A 25,616-nucleotide genomic window follows, 5' to 3' on the forward strand; every position below is an offset into this window, starting at 1 on the left:
TTGTTTCGTAGTAGTATATACTTCCATTTCTAGACACCTATTTTTTTCTTTTCCAAAATTAGACTTTCATTACGTATGATAACATACATTTCGAGGAATTTCAGAAGAACTAGAAATACTTTGTGAACTAGCACTTCAGTGCCACAAGTGATACCCCCAACTTCCTCTTTTGTTTCTCTGCATGGTTGCTTGGATTGGCTTTTCTTTCCTAAAAGGAAGCTAAAAATTATCAGTAGCACTTCTGAGGCAGTTAGTGGATTTTGGCATCTTTGAAAATTATGTATTCAGTTTCCTCTTTTCCTCTTACTTGGGAATGTGGAGCTGAATGTACCCAGCCCTCAGATGCCCATGGCCTGCGTCTGGCTGTGCTGAGAATGAGTTATGAAGTGGTCCATGTTGTCTTTATCATAGTGATTACTTTGGAGCCACAAAATTATCTTTTTCACCATTACTTAAAATACACAGTTGAGGGCTGGAGAGATGGCTCAGTGGTTAAGAACACAGGCTGTTCTTCCAGAGGTTCTGAGTTCAATTCCCAGCAACTATATGGTGGCTCACAACCATCTGTAATGGGATCCGATGCCCTCTGAAGACAGCTTCAGTGTACTCATATACATAAAATAAATAATTTAAAAAATACACAGATGAGTAAGACTTTTTTTTTTTTTTTCTAGACAGGGTTTTTCTGTGTGTCCCTGGCTATCCTGGAACTTGCTTAGGCTGGCCTTGAACTAAGAGATCCTCCTGTCTCTGCCTCCTGGATGCTAGAAGTAAAGGCATGCGTTGCCATGCCCAGTTGACCAAGACTCTAAAGTGTCCTTTTGACATTAAACTGAATATTGTTCTGGGGCTGATGAATAAAGTTCTCAAAGCTGGAACAGTAATTGCTGCCTGAAGATACAGACCTGTTCTATAGATACAGAACTGTTTCTATACAAGGCAACTGCATGTCCTAACTGACTGGATGGCACTACTTTACATCTTGTTTTGGCACTAATAACTTTGGCACTATTAGTGCCTCCTTCCTTAAAAGCATATTAATTTGGAGATAAGCCTAATATAATATAAACTGTTTATATTGCTGTTTTCTGATGATTGAACAACTGTAACTTGCCTATAAACACACTTTATTTCTCTCTATTAGATCCTGAACATCAGAGAGCTAATGGTAACTTAGTATATTTTGAGTATATAATGAGTAAAGAAAAAGATGCCAATAAGTCTGCATCGGGTAACCAATCTGATCAGAAAACTACACAAAAGAAAAAAGGGATTGCTGTGGATTACCTGCCCGAGAGACAGAAGTACGAGATGCTGTGCCGTGGGGAGGGTGTCAAAATGGTAAAGTGGAAAGTGTCAGTCGTGTGTCCGTGTGTGTGTCCGTGTGTGTGTCCGTGTGTGTGTGTGTGTGTGTGTGTGTGTGTGAGACAGAAGTACCAAATGCTATGCCATGGGGAGGGAGGGTGTCAAAATAGTAAAGTGGAAAACGTCAGTCGTGTGTGTGTGTGTGTGTGTGTGTGTGTGTGTGTGTATGTGTGTGAGACAGAAGTACAAAATGCTGTGTTGTGGGGAGGGTGTCAAAATGGTAAAGTGGAAAGTGTCAGTCGTGTTTGTGAGCGTGCTCGTGTGTGTGTGTGTGTGTGTGTGTGTGTGTGTCAGAAGTACCAAATGCTATGCCATGGGGAGGGAGGGTGTCAAAATGGTAAAGTGGAAAGCGTCAGTCGTGTGTGTGTGTGTGTGTGTGTGTGTGTGTGTGTGTGTGTGTGTGTCAGAAGTACAAAATGCTGTGTCATGGGGAGGGTGTCAAAATGATAAAGTGGAAAACGTCAATCGTATTTGTGAGCGTGCTCGTGTGTGTGTGTGTGTGTGTGTCAGAAGTACGAGATGCTGTGCCGTGGGGTGTCAAAATTGTAAAGTGGAAAATGTCAGTCGTGTGTGTGCATGTGCACACACATGCTACTGTGTGTGGATGTGTTTGTACATAGTACTAGAAGGATCCAAAGCTTTTTACATTGTAGTCTCTGTGGTAAAAAAAAAAAAAAAAAATCACAAAGTAGTATGCTGTGTGCTTCGTATGGATAAAAATACATCACATTATTTCCCCAAATTAACTAATAATGGAACATTGTGAAGGTTAGATTTTTTTTCTCTAGCAGGAAACTAAAGTTAGGCTTTCTGTTTTGACATTGAAGAGTGTTGACAGCCTAATCAATCGCTAGTTGCAGATATACATCTCACTATTGTGGACGTGTCCTCAGACTGACTCCTAGCAACAAGTGCTCGCTTTTACTTTGGGAGCTGGTGAGCAGTGTGAGAATAAGTAGACTTTGTTAGACTCCTCCAACATCTTCACTCATGTCTTGTCTAAAGTGTAGCATGTGTGCTAGGCACCTTCCTGTCCCTGACAAAGTGCTCAAGAAAGATAGCTTTAAAAGGAGGGGTCCAGAGAGATCAAGTCCATGATGCATTCCATTCCTGGAATGGGCCCGAGCAAGGCAGGACATTTGGATGGGGTGTGGATTAGAGCAGAGAACTACTGGTCCTCAGCGACTCAGAAGCAGAGAGCACAGGGATGGGATGCACAGTGTCACCTTCTGGGCACACCCTAGTGACTTTCTGTCAAGCCCCATTTCTTACAAGCTCTACCACCTACCAACCACACCACAGGCTAGAGACCAAGCTGAGAAGTTAGGATTAATCTAGTATCAAACTCTAATAGTATGTATCTTTAAAGATAAGAACTCAAACTGACTAGAAGCCATTATTATATCTTTATACATTTATAGAAGTTATATAATAGTATCAAATGTCTAGTTAGTTCTCAGATTTCCAGTGGTGAACTGTGTCTGTCTCTCTGTTTTGGAAACCCAGGATTTTCTATATCGAGAATTATTGGCTTGAAATTCAGTATCTTATTCATTATGGAAGTTTGACCTTCTGCGTGTTACTGAGGCATTCCTCTTCCCCAGAAAGTACTCTTATTTTCTTCAGTGCTGGGGACTGAACCCAGTGCCTTTGATATGCCAGGTGACCACTCTGCCACCATTGTTTTTACTGCACCCCAAAACCTAAGAATCATTGATGATATTTTAAAGATTCTAAATGCATGTTGGTTTGATGCAAAACATGTACCAGGCACTGCTGCTTTGTGTGCAGTTGCAGAGGTCATCTGCGTGTGTGTGTGTGTGTGTGTGTGTGTGTGTGTATACATCATCATCATTGTTCCAGAGGTCATCTGTGTGTGTGTACACATCATCATTATTGTTGCAGAGGTCATCTGTGTGTGTGTGTGTGTGTGTGTGTGTGTGTGTGTGTGTACGTGTGTGTACGCACAAGCATCGTTATTGTTTCTAATTCACATACAAATGGGCACTGAACTATTATTCTAACACATTTATTACTTTCTTTACATGTAGACTCCCCGGAGACAGAAAAGGCTGTTTTGCCGCTACCATGATGGAAACCGGAATCCTAAATTCATCCTGGCTCCAGCCAAGCAGGAGGATGAGTGGGACAAGCCTCGGATTATTCGTTTCCATGATATCATCTCTGACGCAGAAATTGAAATTGTCAAAGATTTAGCAAAACCAAGGGTAACTTTTTCTTCTTCTCAGTTTACTGAATGTGTGTGTTAATCTTTTCTTGACAGGGCGACAGGAAGGATCACTGAGGTGGCCATAACTTTAGGTGGTTTTAAGTGTTACTGCCTCAACACAACGCTGTTAGCTTACCGTTTACACTAATTGTCTCAGTTTGTTTCCAACCCAAGTAGCACACCCTGAAGTAGCTGGGCCTGAAACATTGAGTAATGCAAACCATAGATCTGTGTTCATACACAAGCAATCTGTGCTTTGCTGTCTCACTGGAAGACCTTTTACATATTTTATAGCTTTCAGTACCACACAAAGCTCAATTTTTCATACCTAGTATTTTTTTTTATCTGAGTGAATAATCCAAGTATTGTAATTTTCCTTTAGGCATAATATTAGGAAAATATAATTAGGAATATCTAAATTTATCAAACATATACATTTGAAATATATTGCTAGTTTTAAAATAGTATTATAATTTCCTGATTTTAGTTTATTATTATATTGTTAAATTTTTCTTTTATGTGTATGGGCGTCTTGCTTGCATGAGTGTCTGCACCATGTGCATGCAGTGCCCATGGAGGCTGGAGAGGGTCAGATCCTCTGATACTGGAGTTACAGATTGCGCGTTCTGCCATGTGGTGCAGGGAGTTGAATCTCAGTGCTCTGAGCTGCTGAGCCGTCTCTCCAGCCCCCTTAATCTGTATTAGTAAGAAAAATAGCAGAATGTGAATTCCACCTCATCCTACACTTTAGTGTTCGGCATAGAAACTTATCTTTTGTGTGAGTATGGAGACTACCTCTGTCCTTGCCCTTTCCTATCATCTTGTTCTTTAAAATAAGATGATATATCTTATTAAAGATAAAATGCAAAATTTTGTAGAGACTATTAAATACATTCTGATTATTAGTTTTTCTTCTGTAACACGTAGGGGTTGGTCTGTTTTCTATAAAGGCTGAAGTAGTAAATGTTCTTGAGGGCCTTGTCAGCTGCCTGGTCTCTTGTCACGACTGCTCAGCTCTGCCATCTGGTGTAAAGGCAGCCAAAGAAAACAGGAAAATAGATGAGGCGGTTATGGTACAATCAAGACTTTATTCCTAAAAGCTGGTGGCAGCTTATTTGCCTGGTAGGATGTATGCATACTTAGATAAATTTGAAATTTTTAAAAATTTTATTATTTTTTCGAATTAACACTTTTTTTTCTTAAATAATGTCAGTTTTGTGATGCATGTGGGTGCTGTCCAGGGATCTAGCAAATCGGCCGCCAAGCAGAACACCTCTTAAAATCATTCCATATTTTCTCATTCTCTTTATAATTCTTAACTCAGTTCTTTATTTATAGTCAGACCCAGCTTACCAGTATTTCTTGGTAGAATATTTGTTAAGAATTCACTTTTGAGATGGAAGGCCTCAGTCTTCATAGGAAATTTTTTAGTTGCGGTTATTTTTGATCAGTAAATTTATTGGCAATGAAAGTTAATTTTTCTGTTATTTCAGCATCACTCTCCCATTTAAAAAAAATTTTTATTATCTTGACTGTCAACATTTCTGTTAACACTATGCGTTCCTCTTACCTGTGTGGCTGCAGACAGGCTATTTTACTGTACATACTATTGAATACATACTATCTCTTTAAAAGAGAAAAAAATGACCTTAAGACAAATTTTAGACAATATTGACCTTATAATCATGTTGTCATTGGAGTTAACAATCCGAGCTTTTAGAGTCAATGATTAATTAATTACAAATGGCCAATCTTACAACTATAATAGTACTTTTCATTTTAGAAACTTTTCTTCATGCTATCAACGTTCTATTCTACTGAGGAAATTAATTCCAATCTTTTCTGTTTGTGTGGCCTCTTCATGCAGTAAAAAGCAAGTAAAATAATTTTTAAGAAACACAAAACTAACTGGCTTTCAAGGCTCAACACAAGGTGATTGGAAGGGTATTGAGTTATTTTCTATTCACCCTCTTTTGTTTAAAGAAGAAAAAAAAGAAAACCCAGTTATTCTGGCTGGTTAGGTAAACGTGATCACTTTTTGTCTTGTAATGCAACTGTTCTGACGGTTGGCTTCACAGCTGAGGCGAGCCACCATTTCAAACCCAGTAACAGGAGCCTTGGAGACGGTACATTACAGAATTAGCAAAAGGTAAGATTGGATGCCGCATATTTTTCCTCCTAATGAGTGTTTTGAACACCCTGCCAGAATTCTTGTGAACAGACATGGTCATCTCCAGTCTCCAGCTCAGGTGGCCGCCTTTCACCTCAGAGGAGCACATGGATGAGTGCTCTCTGCTTCACGGGCTTTCCCTTGACTAGAAGTTCTGTTTTGAATCTCTGGATTGGTCTCAAGTTTCAGGAACTAAGTGCATTGTATTTTAAGATTGGGTATTAAGCACCCAGGAAATTGCCTGGTCCTTTTCTTTTCCCTTTGTTGTGAAAGTGTGAAATAAAGAGAGAAAAGGAAGCAGTGGTTCATCCAGGCTGGAGTGCCACACACACCCTCCTTTGTGATGATTGTCCACTGTTGTCTTTATCTCCAGCCTGTCCTTGTCACTATGGAGTAATCTGGTCTGAAGTATTTTATTTAAAAAAAAAACAGCAAAACAAAAAGAAAACCAAGTCACTGGCCCAAAAATTGGCTGTGGAGAGCGGAGCTGTGCTTCTGAGCATGGCCTTCCAAACCACTTCTTAACCTCCGCTGACTTGGATGAGTTAGAGGAAAAACTGTTTGTCTTGATGAAAGTTTTAGAATGATCAACTAATTTAGCATACTTGTTGATCTATATTTGAAGCATTAAACTTCTAGACTTGGGAGAGCTCCCGTGAAACCCACTGCTGCAGATCATCGACACACAGCCTCAAAGGGTTTTGGTTTTAAAAAAGCGAAAGGACAATAAATACATTTACAGTCAAAATCTGTCAACCGTCTTCTCCTGACACAGAAGTGGCTGTTCTTGCCACTGTTTTGAGTGTTTTGCTGATTCGAACCATTACCCACCATGCAGACCAATCTGAATCCTTCCAATCACCTGTGGCTTGGCAAACCAAAGTGAACAAAGCCCAGATGGCCTGCTGGAGTGTAAGCCTTGTCCTTTCTCTTTTTTCTTTTTGTAGCTGAGCCGAGCTACAGTACATGACCCTGAGACGGGGAAACTGACCACAGCACAGTACAGAGTATCTAAGAGGTAAGGGAGAGCGGACAGAACTTGAGGCATATTTGCAGTGCTCTTTCTTGACGAGATACATGATGATGGACCAATACACAGACACAGGCAGTTATATGCATTTTCCAGCCATTGACTAATATAAAATGCCTGGGCCGGCTCTGGCAGTGCTAACTGACAGGGAAGAGCTTCTAAAAGGCTGCACCTGCACAGAGCAAGGCCCAAGGCAGACTCTTCCATGAAGCTGAGCTAATCTATACATAACTAGTAGCTGTTGAAGAAATGCCTAGAAGGATAAAGAAGCTCCTACAAGTCAGTTTAAAATCCCTTACTTTTAGCAACATTTAGAAGTAACTTAGAGTTAACCATGGTGCAACTTAGCTGCATACTTCAGAGTTAGGGGCTGAGTGAGTTAGTCAGCATCGACCTCTCTGTTGACTCACGTGATAAAGGCTTCTCAGACCAGACAGTGAAAACAGAAATGTCATTGCACTGAATTGTTTCAGTCTAACCCTAAGTAAAATTTTTCCACAGATGCAACAATTATAGAAATAATCTTGTTATAAACATTTCAGTTTATACATTGCCCATCTTGTTATTTATATTGATAGTAATTGCTCAATCAGTTGCTTACATTAATGTGTATAATAATAGTTGAAATAACTCAATTGGAAGCTACTATCTTTTGAAATTGTTTTAAAGGTGTTTTTTGATGAGTGTGTGTGAATCTGGGTGTGTGCATGGCACAGTGGGCATAGAGAGGTCAGAGGTTCTCTGCGTCTGAGTCTGTTCTCGACTTCTACCTTGTTGAAGCATAGTCTTGCTTTCTATGTGTGTCATGCTGTGAACTCAGGACTGGCTGGCCCCTGAGGTTCCAGATGATCTAGTCTCCTGACTTTACCTACCTCTCATCTTTGCATAGGAAGGCTAGAATTACAGACATTTTGTTTTGTTTCATTTTTTGAGACACTTTTTATAACCCTAGTTTTTCTGGAACTCACTCTGTAGACCAGGCTGACCTCGAACTCATAGAGATCCGCCTCCCTCTGTCTCTCAAGTGCTGGGATCAAAGGCGTGAGCCACCATTGCCTGCCAGATATGGGTTTTATGTGTTTGTTTTTATGGAGCTGGAACTCAGGTTTTCATGGTATGATCTCGTACCTGAGCTGCTGTGCTAGCCCTAAAGATAATTGTTTGTAAGATGGGCACTTATGTAACAGGAAATGTATGTCCTATCAGTTATAGAAGTATTTTTGTACTAGAGAACTACAATGTGATGAATGTACTTTTTGATGTAAAGTTAGAACTCTAGATTAAGATTTCTCAATATCAACAGTTTTGATATTAAAACCTTTTCCAAGCTGGGCAGTGGTGGCACACACCTTTAATCCCAGCACTTGGGAGGCGGAGGCAGGCAGATTTCTGAGTTCGAGGCCAGCCTGATCTACAGAGTGAGTTCCAGGACAGCCAGGACTACACAGAGAAACCCTGTCTTGAAAAAACAAAATAAAACAAACAAACAAAAAAAACCAAACAAACAAAAAAACTACTTCCGTATATAATACTTTTTCCTTTTTAAAATTTTTTAATTTTTTTTAATTTTTTAATTGTTACTTTGTAGTACTGGGAGCTGAATCTAGGGCTTCTCCTTGCTAGGCAAGCACTCTACCAACTGAAATATGTCCTCTGTCTAAGGTCTAAAGTGTAGCCCAGGTTAGCACTTGACTTGATGCTTATCCTGCTTTATTCTCTTTAGCGTCTGCCTATTGGCAAGTGCCGCCATGGTTGGCAGTTCATAGTTGAATCAGGCCATGCTTTGTTGGTGGTGGCCTTTTGAACAAGGTTAGCAGCATCTCTGGCACATGTCACAACTGGAGGAAGGCGTAGGGAAAGTTAAGTTGCTTGCTGTGCCTTGGTAGGACAAGTCCCCAGCACCACCTCCATTCTCCTGTCTCCCGTCTCCCTCTCCCTCTGTTGAGAACCACTGACAAGAAGTCAGTGAAAATGCAAGTTCAGAGTTCAGGGAGGAGGGATGGTGTGAGATCTCCAAGTACTGTGCTCATTTAAAAAAATTTTTTTTGATTACATTTTATTTGTGCGTATGTGTGCATATGCACGTTTGTGTGCATGTATGTATATGTGTATGTTACATACGTGCAGCATGCAGTGCATATATGATCAGATGAAAGCTGGTAAGCTATGATGGTGCATGCACTCAGGAAGCAGAGGCAGGCAGACTTCTATGAATCAGAGGCCAGCCTGGTCTGCACAGTGACTTCCAGGGCATTCAGGGCTGCACAGTCAGACCCTGGAGCTCACACTGAAGACACACCATCAGGCTTGACAGCACTTAGACACCTTGGCGGTCCTGCTCCTGTTTTGTTCTAAAGCCAGATGAGAGTGAGCACCTGGTCAGTGTGGTGTTGAGTATCTTAAATACATTATAAAGCAGTCATTTGCTAGACCTTGTCAACATTTCAAACTAATGGGATGAAATAATTTGAAACTAAGAAAGTTGAAATACCAATTAAGAAACAGTATAAAGAAACAGTACATGCATTTTAACACGGACTTTAGAGGACACTGAAAACAGTCAAAGGTTACTGGTGTAGCAAAAGTAAAGAAGCTGGCTAGATGAACAGATTCAACACTGCCATACTTTCTCTTTTGATTAAGTAACAATAAATAAGTTTTTAGAAATCAGCATACATATTCTGTCTTGCCCTGTTCCATTCCTTGACTCTGTGTCAATAAATGTAGGAGAGAAAAGAATGGTTTGGTTTTTTTGGTTTTTGGTTTTGTTTCTGATTTTTTGGTTTTTTCTTTTTTTGTTTTTTTTTTCTTTTTTTTATTCCTAATATGCTCATGATTGAGACCTCCCTAGCAAGAGATTACAAGAGAAAGGTGCAGAAATTTATTTAGTATAGGTTTTTATGACTCAAGACTTTGAGAAAGAAGACCCAAAAAAGTAGAAAACTACATTTTGATAGAGTAGTGGTTGGGTAATGGTGACGTCATCTAACAGTAATAACCCAGAGGGATGGTGACTGATCTGCTTCTTCAGACACAGTTGGCATTTCTGTGACTCAGAATGGTGAGAATTCTGTGGCCTGCTTGCCATGTTTGAGAGTGGAAGTCCTGACCCTTACAGAAAACATGGATAAGTTAAAGTCTGCTCTGGTCTGCTTTAGATCTAGTCATCAGGACAGTTATCCTTAAGGAATGCCAGCAGACAGTGAGGAGTTGCAGAAACTAATTCAGGTGAATATATTCTAAGATATGACTTAACGGTGCTTCTGCAAATGGAACCAATCTTAATTTCAGTCTTCGCCTAAACTTATTTTCCATTCTCTTATTGAAACATAATTATATCTATAAAAAATGAACTCCTTCAGCCAGGTATGGCTGTGCATGCTTGTAATTCAAGCACTCAGGAGGCTGAGAGCCGGGAATCTGTGTGAGTTTGAAGTCAGCCTGGTGTACATAGTGGGACCCTGTCTTTTCCATATTTCGGAGACATGTGCGTAGATTTGACATTTTCACTACTGTAAAGCTAGTGACCATCATAAGTTCTCCTGTTGTGGATATGTCTAGGAATGCTTAAATTAAATGCCTTCTGTTTTTCCCAAAGGAGGGAAGGGGGGTGGGGAGTGGTGTAGCTCTGCTTCAACGGTAAAGAATGAAAACAAACCTTCATGAGGGAAGTATTGCGGATTGCATTTTTGAAAGCTTGCTTGTTTACAAAATAATGTGAAGAAGGAATACCCAGCAAGTACATCAGGGGACTAACCAGTTGCAAATAAATTGTGTTGAAAGTGATCCCCAAATGTTTGTTTTCTAATAGTTAAGCACTTTCAGACTGACTTTTAAGTATTCTAGTTTTATAACTCTGGAAGGTAGCTTTCTCAGATTTATTGAGAAATTCATAGCCATATTTGACATTATATATCCTAAGCGGTAGCAGAAGGCTTGGAGCCAGTAGCATTTAATGGCTGAGAATAAATTCGACCAGTCTTGACAAAGAATGGTGTGTTTTAAACAAACTGGAGAGAAATAAAATTTATATTTCAATGACTTTAATATTTATTTTTAAAGAAACTTCTATCAAACTAAAAATGCTCAGGGAGGGGTCTTAGCAATTAAAGGAGCTTTCTACTGGAAATACTGAGTCTATTTTAACAAAATGTTAGAGGAGGAATTTCATTCATGGATAACTGGATAGATGCGGATGCTGACTGTCACCAGCAGGAACCGAGTTTGCTTTGTGGTGAGCCGATGGCCTTGTGTGCTAAACAAGTGTTCCACCCTGTGCCGGGTCCCTGGCCTTCATTTAGGGTTACATTTCTCATGCATAGTTTGCCTTGAACGTGTGATCCTCCTGCCTCTGCCTCCCTAATACTTGGGACTACCCTAGCACAGGCCTGAGACACTGGACATAGTTGTGAAAACCTGAATTTGACCTTTATATTAAATTTTGAAGTAATAAATAAACCAATATTTTGTTTCCCTTTTAAGTTATGATAAAAATGTTTCATAGAAAAAAAAGTGTGTGTGTTGATGTTAATATAATAATCCCTTTTGTTCTAGCAACATCTGTATTTTGTAACATTCCAGAAAGGAATTTAATCTGTATTTGAAGACATTTCTAAGTGATTATATCATTTTCTGTAGAAGAAAAAAAGATTTCAGGACTCCAAAAAATGGAATTTTCTTTGGCAAAACATGCATGGAAGTTTGCTACCTGTTTAAAATAAACGTTTAGGCTAACTGTGGTGGTGGGTACGTGTAGTCTCTGTATGTGGTCAGGACACTTTCTGCCTTCCTCTCCTGAGCCTTTATTAATGTGAAGTACAGCTGCCAAGTCATAAAATTCACTCTCTATGTTTGAAAAACTTTTAATTTTTATTTTTAGTTTCTGTATATGGGTGTTTTACCTACATGTATGCATAAATGTATGATATGTCTGGGGCCAGAAGAGGGCATCAGGTCCCCTGGAACTGGAGTTACAGACGGTTGTGAGCCAGCATGAGTGCCAGGAACCAAACCTCGGTCCTCTGGAGAAGCAGCCGCTGATGAGCTGTCATCTCTCCTGCCTTGATTTTACATTTTTAACTTTTACTAGGTTTTATTTTTCAGACAGGGTTTTCTTCTGTGGTTCAGGGTGGCTTTAAATTCCCGATACTGTCTCAACTTCCTAGATCCTAGGATTGAAAGCATGTACCCAGAGCTGTCAAATTTACCATTCTAAAGTGTAGATTTCAGGTGTTCTAAGTACTTTGAGTTGTGTAATCATCATTTAATTCCAGACATTTTAATATAGTAACATTTATGTGTGTGTGTATTTGTGGGCACGTGCATGTATGTATTCATGTGGAAACCGGAGGTTGCTGTCAGGAATCTTTCTCATTCTCTGAAGTTTGTTTATTTTTCCCTGAACGAGTACTCTGCCATTTGGCTAGTCTACCTAACCAGCTTGTCCTAGGATACAGTCTCTTGTCCCTTGGGGGCTAGGACACTTCATCCACAGCCATTTCCCCAGACTCCTTAAACATTTGCACACATCCCTTTAACTAATCCGTGTTTTCAGATACACCACATTTGTAATGAGTCTGTTCACAAACTGATGGACATTAAGGTTGTTACTTGTTGGCTGTTAATAACGTTGCTATGAACATTTTACGATTTAATTTTCCTGGAGTGTCTAAACAGTAGAATTGCTGGTGATAAAGTAACCATTTAACATTTAGAAGAAATGCTAAACTGTTTCTCTAGTGGCTGCAGCCTTTCACTGTCCTGCCAGCAGTCACGTGTAAAACTTACATAAGCAAGTAATACAGGAATTTGCATGAACAATGTTAATGCAGTGTTTCACAGAAACATGGGGTATTAGTTTCTTTCCTCTAACCGTAGACTGTGTCATCACTAAGAAACTGTATTAGTGAAACTCTTAACAGTCAAGCAGATCAGGAGAAAGTTCATTCTCCTGGCTGGGTACGGTGTAGTGCAAACCAGTTCTCTTAGCATTTGGGAGACTGAAGCAAGGGAAGCTGGAGAGAAAGGCCGGCTTGGGCCATGCAGTGAAACTGAAGGAAGCTTAAAGGGGGCATTGGTTTGGCATGCACACCGCCCTGTGTGGCATTCAAATGTCCAGTGTCCTCTATTGCTTTGTAAGTGGCAGGTATTGGATTTTATCTAATGAAGCAATGGCCCTAAAACTACCATTTTCTTGTCCTAGTGCTTGGTTGTCTGGCTACGAAGACCCTGTGGTGTCCCGAATTAATATGAGAATACAAGATCTCACAGGACTGGATGTTTCCACAGCCGAGGAATTACAGGTAAGCAGCCAGTGTCTTCAGTTATCCCCACCTCTCCACGAGGCTCTTGAGATTTTCTGGCACTGAGCAGACAGTGCTTGTATAATCCCTGAGGACGTAAGTGACCGTGTAAGCCAGGGCGTTTGAAGAACATAACAATCAACTGCAGGTGTTGGAAATGGGAGATACAGATTACTAAGCTTACTATTAAGTATACGCTTAAATTTTCAAATTATTTATATTTTTATTATATTCTGTGTGCATGCATCTGCCTGTGTCCGCTGTGGGTCCTCAGGTTTGGTGGCACGTGCCTTTACACCGAGCCATCCCACTAGTCTCTGATTGTTCTTGTAAATTTCTACACTCAGTCTACTTGTTGAGTTTATGGGGTGAATTTTGGCTTTTTAAAGGTGCTCTTTAAACCATATACCATACGGTTTGCCTTGGTCTACCTGTGGTTATCTGGTTGTGACCCCATCACCATGATTTCATTTCAGACACGTTCATCACACTAGCAAGAAGCTGTCCACACCCTGAGCCGTCACTTCCTAGTCCTCTTCCTAAGCCTCTGGCAGCCACTAGCTACTCTGTGCTTCTATGAATGTACTTACTCTGGATATTTTTATAGGGGTTATTTAGTATGTAGCTTTTCTGTCAGGTTCCTTTCACTAAGCGTTGTGTTGCCAAGGTTTACTTAGGTTGAAGTGTGTGTGGCCACTTCATTCCTTTCTATGGTGTGATCCATTTGTAGAGTCACCTTCTGGCTGCTCACTAGGTGGCGGATACCTGGTTACTTCTGCTGCTTTGCTGCTGTGATAGTTCTTCTTACAAGTTTTTGTAGTGGCAAACATGGACGTTCCCGTGTGTATTTTGTGAGCCTGTGTACAGATGAGGGTGAAGTCACGTGGTAGCCCTGCACTTAACGTTTGAAGAGCTTTTGAACTGTTTTCCTAGGTGGGTGCAGCAGCAGCACATCAGGTCCCTGTTGTCGCCTCCTTGACAGCACTTCTCCAGTGCTAGTTAGTACAGCCTGACAGGAGCTGGAGCCGCTGCTTCCTGGGCTCACTTGGTGTTCCTGATGGGTAATGACACTGGGCATCTTTCCACACGCTTATTAGTCATTTCTGTTGTTCTGTTCATTTATGTTCTTTATATTCTGGATACTAGTCCCTTATCAGATAAATGCCTTATAGATTTTAAATCCGGCTCTGTGACCCGTCTTCATTTTCTCAGGGGTGTTCATTAACACGAGTTTTAATTCGTATGTGTGGTTCATGGAAAGTGAGACGAAGGTGTTGGGTGTCATACTCTACATATCACTCTGTGCCTTCTTTCCTTGAGACAGGGTCTCAGTGAGCCCCGAAGACCCTTTATCCCTCCTGCAAACCCTTGTCCCTCCCTAGTGCTGGCATTACAAGTGTGCACAGCTGTGCCCTGCTCTTAAAAACATGGGTGCTGGGAACTCAGGTCCTCACACCTGCGCAGCAAACACTCTTCCCCCGAGCCCTCTCTACCCCATGACCTTTTACTTTGTCACTTTCTGTTGCCTGTACCTTTAGGTATCTTACGAAGCCGTTACCTAATCCACAGTCAACTGTGGGTTTCTTATAGTAGTTGTAGCTTCATTGTTCTTTCTCAGTGTGCTAGGAACTGAACCTCAGGTCTTAAGCATGCGACTGTACACTCTACCCTTGGCCCTAAAGAATTCTGTCATTACTTACATTCAAGGCTAAGGTCCATTTTGGATGATGTCTTCTTACATGTGGGATTGTGAGGTGGGATCCAGTTTTATTACTTCCAAGTGGATTGTCAAATTGTCCCATTTGTTGAAATGACTCTATATCTCTCTGTCTCTCTGTCTCTGTCTCTGTCTCTCATTGTCTTGACAATTTAAAACATTAGAAATGCAGAGAACTAAGTATTGTACTTTTAGTTTAAAAAAAGTAATAGTTTGAATGTACTTTTTTCTTGTCACAGTTTTAGAGTGGCACTCTCTTTGTGACATGTCCTACTTCTGAGCTTAGGTTTTCGAGCACTCCTGCAGTGGTTTCCTCCCGTAGGACACTCTCCTTTTCATTCATCTGCCATCTTGAGGTTCCCCCAGCTGCTTGCCTAGCGGCTGTCAGAAGACAGTGACTTTTCTTTCATGTCTGTCCCTACGTGCACATACACTATTAGTTTCATCTCTACACTCTTGTCTCTGCTGTCCTGTCACCTCTAGACTGTCACACAGGTTTATCACAGGAGACCAGGAGGTGACACCCTGCAGGCCTTGCTGTCTGCATGACCCTGATGTGTAGCTTTTACTTCTAAGTTGTTAAATGAACACCGCGCAGCAAGCTGTGTGTCCATGCTGTTAACTATAGCACAGAGCTGCGCTGACACTCAGCCACAGCACGGAGATCTGTGTTCCTTACAGAGTAGGTGGCCTGTATGAATAAGTTGCTTAAATCGTCTTGTATTCTGTGGGAATCTTCTTCCTTGGGATTTATCTGGTTTTTGGTTGGTTGGTTGGTTTGTTGGTTGGTTTGGTTTTTTGTTTGTTTGTTTGTTTGTTTGTTTTGTTTTTTTGTTGTTTTTTTGTTGTTGTTGTTTTTTGTTTTTTCGAGACAGGGTTTCTCTGTGTAGCCCTGGCTGTCCTGGAACTCACTCTGTAGACCAGGCTGGCCTCGAACTCAGAAATCTGCCTGACTCTGCCTCCCAAGTGCTGGGATTAAAGGCGTGTGCCACCACCGCCCGGCTGGTTGGTTTGGTTTTTGTTTTTCTTTTTTTTTTTTCTTCCCCTTCTCTTCTCCCTCTTGCTCTGGGCCCTGCTCTAGTACCCCCGTCTTTCCTCCACAGGTTCCGGCACACGCGATACACATACAATCATGAAGGGTCACACACATATAAACTTTAAAAAAATTTTTTTTACAGTTTACTTAACTATATAAGAGGTCAAAACGGGGATCTTGAGAGTTTTTGAGTATTAATCTTGTTTTCCGTCTGTGGTGCTTGGCTTGAACTCAGAACCTCAGCCATGCTATGGGAACTGCATCCTAGAGTGCTAATGTTAGTAGTTCTTAGTCATGCTTTTTCCCTCTCTATCTCGTTCCTTCAGGTAGCAAATTACGGAGTTGGAGGACAGTATGAACCCCATTTTGACTTTGCAAGGGTAAGTGAAGGAGTCACTAACCTCACTTAGATTAGGGAACTCCATCCATGGTCAAAGAAAAAGTCTTCATGACACTTGTTAAGACAGACAGGCTAGATTGGGCGTGGGCAGGGCAGGTGCAGCTGCAGTGAGGTTTTTCAGTGAGAGGTCAAGCTTAACTTCAGGTACAGAAGGAAACACAGAAAGCTCTGGGCTGTGGGCATTCATAGAAGATTACTGACAGCAGCGGGCTGTGTGGCTGCAGCAGGGAAGGAGCAGTATGTACCACAAGGGGAGACTGAAAGACGAGGAGCCCCTGAGAGAGCAGATGCTTGGGGGAGGTGAGCGTGAAAATCCCAGAAGTCAGGGCCCAACAGAGGCCAGACCGAGAGGAGCTCGAGGAGCTGTGGTCAGGAGGAGGATCTTTGTTGGTTCTGTCTTAGTATAAAACGCATTGCCTGATTGACAGTTGGGACAGAAGGGCCTAAAAGCCTTCTCAGCAGAAAACAACAAAACCCCTCATAAAAAGGCATTTAAGACATTTGGTTCACTACACTGTTGAGCCTGGAAGATCGAAGAGGTTATTCCCGAAGGCACACTGAAACCTGGACAGTTGTCAGCTGGGAATGAGGCAGGAAAACACACTGTCGGCACCCAGCGCTCCTCCGGGGTACCTGCTCTAGTCAGGTTACGTTCTCGGTGAAGAAAGGGCGGCCTGACAAGAGCTGTTCTCTGGGAGTTTTAAAGCAGACCTGGCCTCGTGACAAAGGTCAAAGTTGCTCAGTGTGGTAATGTTCCTCAGTATGACAAAAGCAAGCTTCGTTCTCCCTGCAGATTAAAAAGAAGTCAGTGCGTGAGGTAGGCTGAGCAGACGGCAGCAGCCACAGACAGACATGTGCCCTGAGTTGTTTGTGTGCCATTTGTGTGGCCCTTAAAAAATAAATAGACAGAAACGACTATCTTGGCACACCTGAAAATAAGTAAAGAGAAATTCTAAGTAGGAGGAAACGTTAACATTTAAAAGTTAAATGATATGGGGGGGGGGGAATTTTGTTTGTTTTGTTTTTTTTTAAGATGAAAGACAAGAGAAGTGAGTAATGCAATAGATGTAAAATACTTACAAGAACTCAGTTGAGAACGAGAGATAAACTGAAGTCCAGGAGCTGAGAGAACATGAGGCTCCATTAAAGTATGTCATTATTAAGTCTCATTTAATCAGGTCTTAACCACGATCCGAAGCTTCTAATGCCGTGCTGTGAGAGTCCATAAACTCCGCCTCTCGTGCTCTTCAGGGTAGAAGCAGATGTCCTGGGGTAGCCTACTGGCCTTACCTCAGATCCTGATGCGCTTTTCCTATGACTTCCTGTAAAAGCTGCATTCTCGCCTCTTCTCCACTCAATTTCTGATACTGAAGTCAGGGCTTTGGTGATATCTGGTTAAAGCCCCATTACAAAATTAAAACATTATCTTAGCTTTGAGATAATCATTGATTCCTAGTAAGTAGCAAATAAGAGTATGGGGCACTTGTGTGAGCCTCTCCCAACACAGGTGCGTGCACACACACACACACACACACACACCTTGATGTGTAACTAGCACAGCCAGGAGTGTGCCATTGGCACATTCACGTCACTCACTGTGATGTCACCAGTTCTGTTTACTTGTCATATGGCACTGCACTTCTGGTACAGGTGACCTTATGTAATCCTGCGGTGCTCAAGGCGTATCACGGTCACAAGGCCCCCTTGTAGTGGTTGTTACTACACACACCCTTCCTTCTTACATCCTTGATTTCCGCTGACACTGGTACACGGGAGAACACACTATTAGTCAGAAAACAGATGTAGAGTTTGTGTTCTCCGATGATTCTTCAGGTATATGGGCTAAATCAAGCACTTGAGAGGCTGGTGAGAACAGAGCACTGGCGGGCCCAGGCAGCATTGGGTGTGTTCTTCCGCTTACTATACTGTGCCCCTGGAGTGTTCACATTACTGAATTTTATACCATTATATTCATGTGGGGTTTTTTTGAATAAAACATTATTTCCCTTTTTATTGATCATATATTCACTGTTTTATCCACAGAAAGATGAGCCGGATGCTTTTAGAGAACTTGGGACAGGAAATAGAATTGCCACGTGGCTGTTCTATGTAAGTAACAGCTAAATGTTTGCTTTGAGATCTGGTTGCAGGACTCATCTATTCTGCCATTCTTTATGAAGTTGGTTTAGTGTCGCTCCTGTTTAGTACTGGAAAGCCATACATAAGCCTGCCTGCAGTGTCCGTCCAGCATCAGCCCCGCCCAGTGCCACCTCTCAGTGTTTCTACCCTGTCTCTTGTAGATGAGCGATGTGTCTGCTGGAGGCGCTACTGTTTTTCCTGAAGTTGGAGCCAGTGTTTGGCCAAAAAAAGTGAGTATGGTTTGCTGTGGGGCTTGGTTTTGCTGGGTCTTTCTCTCCTGAAGTAGAACTGTACCTGCAGTTAGTGGCTCAGGCGGTGAACTACATTTTGAAACTACATCCATCCCCAAGTAAAGGTTGGGTCAACTTTATGGTATTAACTTCCATATGATCAAGAAAACATTGGAAAACGATAGACTCACAGAATATAGAACAGCATATGTACTAGAGAAGGAACAGGAAGAACCGTGAAAAGTGCAAACCTGGCGTTTTACTGAGTGATGATGTTGGACTGCTCTTCACAGGGCACTGCTGTCTTCTGGTATAATCTGTTTGCCAGTGGAGAAGGAGATTACAGTACCCGGCACGCAGCCTGCCCAGTGCTAGTTGGGAACAAATGGGGTAAGTAGTTCCTGCAGTCTCAGAATAATGAGTCATTTCACTTTGAAACTGTACCTTAAAACAAACTGCTTCCTCCCATGGATTTGCCAGTATGGATTCCCATTGTGTGAGGCTCTGCCAAGCCTGTCTCTGATCCGAATAGAAATTTGCATCCAATAGATGAGCTTTTCGCTGAGATTGGTTTTCAGGTACATGTTCCCTCTCCAGTTGATTTTCCAAGAAGCATTAGTTGAAAAATTAATATTTTCCCCTTCAAAGATCACAATCTGAAACTGTGTGCTAGTGGGTAAGTCAGAATATGTCTCAGTGCAAACTGCTGACCAAGATGGAAAGATGGAAGAGGAGAGGGAGATGGAGCCTTCCTAAGCCCAAGGTTAATCTTTGTTTCCTCAGCACACAGCAGTAACTTTTTAAGACATGTTAAGTGCCAGGATAGATTTGGTTACTGCCAGGATAGATTTGGTTAGGGCACCTGGCTTGAGTGGGAAATTTAAGGAGCCCTCCTTTTCAGACCATGCAGGTATAGGATTGTCCCCATTAACAACTAAAATTGAGAAAGAAACGGGTTTAATATATATTAGCCCAGCGTATGCATTTCAGTGAGTCAGTGCCACATTTCTGATGCTCACAGTCTACACGTCTAGTGGTTATCACATAACCACTGTAAGGAGGCCTGTTCAGCAAGGTCTTACAATCCCCTCACTGATTTTGATGCTTGTGAAATGTTGGACCGAATTGAGGACTACAGACAGGGAAAACAGATTTAAAGGCTCTGCTCCATTGTATGCATGGGCAACAAGAAGTCTAGTCTTAAGCGGCAGCAAAAGGTTTTGGCTCAAAAATAGAAGAAAAAATGAGCAATTTTTGGATAAAGACTGGGTACCAGGCAGGTGACGAACCTTGTTCAGATATTTTGGTCAAGTCAAAGGATGCAAGGATAGCCTAGTCTACAGAGTGAATTCTAGGACAGCCATAGCTATGCAGAGTTTCTCTAGCTCTGTCTGGAAACCCAAACATTTTGGAGCCAAGACAACAGTATGAATATGTGATAGCCAAGATTGCTCAGGACTCCTTTCCAAAGAGGAGTTGTCTTCCTTTGCAGCCTTTGGGTTTGGAGGTAGGACCTGGAAGAGGTGAACACACTGCTCTGTCCACGCTGGCTCTCAGCGCCTCCTGCAGCTCATTTTAAGCCTCATTGGGTGTATGTCTGTGAATCTGATGTTTGCAACATTGTCCAGTTTATGCAGCATCTGCCTTTGCATAAAGGTTTTTAATCTTAAACTTTGTATCTGTGTTGAAACTGCCATAGACAAGCTTTTGCATCAGAAGAATATTCTTTTTTTTTCCTCTCACAGTATCCAACAAATGGCTTCATGAACGTGGACAAGAATTCCGAAGGCCGTGCACCCTGTCAGAATTGGAATGACAAGCAGGCTCCCCTTGGCTCCTTGTTGTCCTCTAACGCACCAGGCACAATTGCTGATCCTAACTTTCAGAAGTTTACAGCTGACTAACACTCCATGATTAATTCGGTCATGAACCTCATCCCATGTTCGTCTGTGGACAATCACTTATTTTGTGGATTTTTTTTTTAATTAACACTCAATCACCACATTATGTAAAACTTACAGTTCAGTTATCACAGGATACAGGACATTTAAAATGAGGAACGTAATTCTGTTGTTTAAAAGAGCTTTTTGGTTAATTTTATTTTTTTTTAAAAAAGCACCCAGTGGTAGATCTCACCATATCTCAGGAGCCGGTGGCCCGGGCGAGGCTGTGCCCAGCACACAGATGCCTGCGCCCTGCGCTTCCTCTGCTGCACTCCCGGATTGCTGAGCACACGTAACTAACTAGGCCCAGTCAGGTCCTAGGGTCGGCCCTCCATCCATCTACTAGTCCACATGCATAGTTCCTATCATTTAAAGAAACACTTTATCAATTCCCCTCCTCACCACTGGTGAATTCAGCCAGTGTGAGAAACTCACTTTCCTCAAAAAGTCCTGCAGAACTGGCCTCACAACCAACTTCTCAGACTACGACCTTTTCTTCAGTGACTGATGGTGTCCAGATACTGTTCCAAGTGCCAAGTCCCTGCCATGTATTCCAGCTGCAGCAGGTGGTCGTGTTGGCATTCCGATTAAATTCTGTGCCTTAGGAGACTGGGAGTTAGAAAATGGACAGGTCCTTGTAATGAGGGAGTTGATTTTTAAATGTTTTATAAAAAGCCAAAATGTTTGGTTTTTTTCCATTCTGAAATGTGTTATGATAACAATGACCTATTTATGATCTTAAATCTTTTTTTTTAAAAAGTCTCTGTGTGGTATTTCCATGTTTAAATCCAATTGTGAACCTCGAGTGCTGCTTACAGGCCTATCCTAGTTTATGTCTTTATTCTATAGAGCTTAGATTTAATATTCATGGTTAGACATTGAGTCAGCCAAAACATGGTTCTTGGGATATAGTTTCCGGTACTTTGTTCCAAGGTGGTGACACGTTGGTATGGGTTGTTACAATAAGGACACTTGCAGTTTCTTCTATTCAGAAGCGGGGTTGTGACCATGAGGCTGTGCACTTGATGGATATGAGGGGACTCTTTACTTAGGATCCAGCTCACTTTAATTCTCTAGGGAAGCAGTTATTAAAAAGAGCTGTGTCCATCACAAGGATTTTAACAAAAAATATTAAAGGACTAAGTTCAGCACTTTAAACTGACTTTACAGCCAAACCGTTTTAAAAAACAAACAGGCTGGAAACGGTGGCCCATATCATATCTTGGTCCCAGCACTTAGGAAGCAGCAGCAGAAGAAACTCTGTGAATTCAAAGACAGCCTGGCCTACATAGTGAATTCTAGGTCAGCTAGGGCCACATAGAGAGAGCCCATCTCAAAAACAAGCAAAACAAATTCTTTTAGGCTAGTTTTACAGCTCAGACAGGGCAGCAGTTTGAGTCGTGTATTCCATTCCCACTGCCCAAACCTGTATTCTAGCTAACATGAAAGCAACAGGTTTTACAAGTAAAGTGGGGATTTCAAGGCTAGAAAACAGTTTAGTCACAGGTGTTAGCAAGTAGCTTATAAGTTAGGAAGGTAACATTTGCATCTGCCTGCCTCTACACCTGAGTACTGATGAGAAAGTGGGGACTTTGTCAAAAGCAGCAGTGTCCTATAAACATGTGAGGAGTGACCTATAAACACTCCACCTCTGGTCCTTTAAGGAGGTCAGCAGTAACCCAGGGTCCTGTCAGGATAATAAGGCCGCCTAGAATGTGTGAGATCTGTTGTGGAAAAGTTCCTCAAAACTTGATTTCCTATCAGAAGTTAACATCCAGAAATTCTGTTTCTGGGTAGGAAATGAAAGCAGAGTTGCAATGTTTGTACCTGTGCTCATAACAGGATTGTTTGTAATCCCCATAAAGTGGAGGTGACCTAAGTCCAGAAATAGGGGACTAGAGGAATGGTGGCATGTGCATTAGAGGAATAGCCCAAGCCAATCCAGCGGGCTCACCCTGGAGGAACCCAGTTCTGGACAAGAACATCTTCAAAACAAAACAACAACAAAAACGGTAAGGCAGGCATGATGCACATCTGGAATCCCAACATTCAGAAGGCAGAGACAGACAGATGCCAGACTTTGAAGCCAGCCTGCTCTACATAGTTCAGCCCCTCAGGGCTATATAATGAGACTCAAGACAACTTTTTTGTTAATGCTTAACAACAACATACTGTTTAGAAACAGATCTGAAAAAAAAAAAAAGGATCCACAACATGGGTACAACTTGTCAGTTTACCAGATCTTAAAGAGAAGGAAAATTGGCTGTGTGAGTAAACTTCATGACTTAGAAAAGAGAAAATGAGATTATTAGAAGGCATTGGCAACACCACCATAGAACAGGAATATACTTAGTCAAGAAAAGAGGATACGGGCTGCAGAGATGGCTCAGTGGTTAAGAACACTGTCTGCTCTTCCAAAGGTCCCAAGTTCAACTCCCAGCAACCACGTGGTGGCTCACAACTGTCTGTAGTGGGATCTGATACTCTTCTGTTATGCATGAAGACAACAACAGTGTACTTATACACAAAATAAGTCTTAAAAAGGGGAGAAAGAGCATATGGGCTTGGAAGCTCAGGACTGGAGTTTGGAGCCTCATAACCCACATAAACGCTAGGTAGGCATGGCAGCCCTCCTGTAAGGTAGAGATGGAATCTCTACCCAGACAACACAGCAGTCAGAAAATCACTGAGTTTCAGGTCCCTGTCGTAACGTAAAGCAGTCTGGGAAGACTCCTAATACCAGTTTCTGCCCTCTACACGCATATACCTGGGCACCTGCACTGTTACACACATGTAACCGCATACATACAACACACAAGAGATCTATAGCCCCTCAGACATCACATAGACAAATCTATCAATATACAGGGAACATAGTAAATCCGTTCCCTAAGGAATCTACTAGGAGACAAGCTGTGACCTCCAGACTACAAATTATGGAATAGATACCTTGTCTGTGGAATATGGCAGTATTGGTAGATGTAAATATCCAACCCCAATAAGCCCATGTAAAAACAACTCAGTTACAATATTTATAAGCTGCACACCTAGATTGGGCCGATACACTACCACACTACTGTATTCCCCAGCTCTGAGAGCCCCTGTACTTGTAGCTTCTCTGGGCCATGTGATTCTGCTCCATCTTCCTTCCACCTTCTCTTCCTCTGTCTTCCTCCCTTTTTCCCTCTCTTTCCCCACTCTCTAAAGCCTCCAGCCTCACCTTTCCCTTGCACTGCCTATCGCAGGCTCTAGCCTTTATTTGACCAATTAAAACGGGGAGAAAGTTCACATGAGCTCACTGATCCACTCCTTGTCGGGGCAGCCCCTCTTGAGGAAGAAGAATTAACATCAGAATGTAGTCTGGCTGGTTCCTCAGAAAATTGGACATAGTATTATCTGAGGACCCAGCTATACTACTCCTGGGCATATACCCAGAAGATGCTCCAACATAGAACAAGGACACATGCTCCACTATATTCATAGCAGCCTTATTTATAATAGCCAGAAGCTGGAAAGAACCCAGATGTCCCTCAACAGAGGAATAGATACAGAAAATGTGGTATATTTACACAATGGAGTATTACTCAGCTAATAAAAACAATGACTTCATGAAATTCTTAGGCAAATGAATGGAACTAGAAAATATCCTGAGTGAGGTAACCCAGTCACACAAAGAACACATATGGTATGTACTCACTGATAAGTGGATATTAGCCCAAAAGCTTGCAATACCCATGATACAATTCACAGACCACATGTAGCTCAAGAAGAAGGAAGACCAAAGTGTGGATGCTTCAGTCCTTCTTAGAAGGGAGAACAAAATACCCACAGGGGGAAATACAGAGGCAAAGTGTGGAGCAGAGACTGAAGGAAAGGCCATCCAGAGACTGCCCCACCTGGGGATCCATCCATCTACAGACACTAGTGTGGAAGTGCATGCTGACAGGAGCCTGAGATAGCTGTCTCCTGAGAGGCTCTGCCTCAGCCGGACAAATACAGAGGCAGATGCTCAAAGGCAACCATTGAACTGAGCACAGGATCCCCAGTGGAGGAGTTAGGGAACTGAAGGAGCTGAAGGGGTTTGTAAACCCATAGGTAGAACAATGATATCAACCAACCTGACCACACCGCCCCCAGAGCTCCCAGGGACTAAACCACCAACCAAAGAGTATTCATGGAGCGACCCATGGCTCCAGCCACATACATAGCAGAGGATGGCCTTGTCAGACATAAATAGGAGGAGAGGTTCCTTGGTCCTGTGTAGGCAAAATGCCTCAGTGTAGGGGAGTGCCAGGGCAGGGAAGTGGGAGTGGGTGGCTGGGGGAGCACCCTCATAGAAGCAGGTGTAGGGAGGATGGGATAGGGGGTTTCCAGAGGAAAAACCTGGAAAGAAGATAACATTTGAAATATAAATAAATAAAATATCCAGTAAAATATGGGGAGAAAGTTCAGTGAGATCACCTGAGTCTATGATCCACTCCTCATCGGGGCAGCCCCTCTTGAGGAAGAAGAATTAACATCAGAATATAAACAGCCTCAGGGCTACCCGCAACATATAGGGATTAATGTTCTGTGATTTTTTTTTTTAAGAATGTTTTTCATCATGCAATTCAGGCCGACCTCACACTCTTAAGCCCCTCTCCCCAGGGCTGGGCTGATATCATCATGCTCAGCTAATGTTGATGATTTTTTAAATCTACCTGTACTGTCGTGTCCTAGTAGCCTGTTAAAGTACAGCGGACACCCACAGTGGAGTGGAATGCCTTAGGAGAAAGTTGTTAGAAGGCAGACTACCCACCTTACAAAACTAGAACACCATGGAATTTCACTTTACCATCTAGACTAATGAAAACGGTTGGAGTCACCAAGAATCTGTGTGATTCCATATGTTCACAGTTCTAGAACAAACATACATATAATATATAATATAATATAATATAATATAATATAAGAAAAAATATAATATAAGAAAAAATAGGGAGAGAGGATTGGAGACCCGATAGCTAAGGGGCTGGCTTCTCTTCAGCTGATAATGGAAACATTTCTAAATTGTG

At 42.0% G+C, this 25,616-nt stretch overlaps 1 protein-coding gene across 3 annotated transcripts in view; it reads left to right on the forward strand.

Annotated features, from left to right (window-relative positions):
- The window catches only part of P4ha1 (prolyl 4-hydroxylase subunit alpha 1), a 78,635-nt gene extending 57,330 nt beyond the window's left edge, over positions 1-21,305 (forward strand). For 2 of the 3 annotated variants that reach the window (XM_076916958.1, XM_034524251.2), the window contains exons 7-15: positions 1,145-1,341; positions 3,417-3,593; positions 6,713-6,783; positions 12,998-13,097; positions 16,177-16,230; positions 18,294-18,359; positions 18,551-18,619; positions 18,913-19,009; positions 20,365-21,305. In XM_076916958.1, the coding sequence (XP_076773073.1) occupies positions 1,145-1,341; positions 3,417-3,593; positions 6,713-6,783; positions 12,998-13,097; positions 16,177-16,230; positions 18,294-18,359; positions 18,551-18,619; positions 18,913-19,009; positions 20,365-20,435 (902 nt within the window). In that variant the 3' untranslated portion in view covers positions 20,436-21,305. Of the gene's footprint in view, positions 1-1,144; positions 1,342-3,416; positions 3,594-5,673; positions 5,745-6,712; positions 6,784-12,997; positions 13,098-16,176; positions 16,231-18,293; positions 18,360-18,550; positions 18,620-18,912; positions 19,010-20,364 lie in introns of all 3 variants that reach the window. The other variant, XM_034524250.2, reaches the window with a different exon arrangement.
- The last annotated feature ends 4,311 nt before the right edge of the window (positions 21,306-25,616 follow it).

The sequence above is a fragment of the Arvicanthis niloticus genome, chromosome 20 (assembly GCF_011762505.2).
Source record: "Arvicanthis niloticus isolate mArvNil1 chromosome 20, mArvNil1.pat.X, whole genome shotgun sequence".
Taxonomy (NCBI): Eukaryota; Metazoa; Chordata; class Mammalia; order Rodentia; family Muridae; genus Arvicanthis; species Arvicanthis niloticus.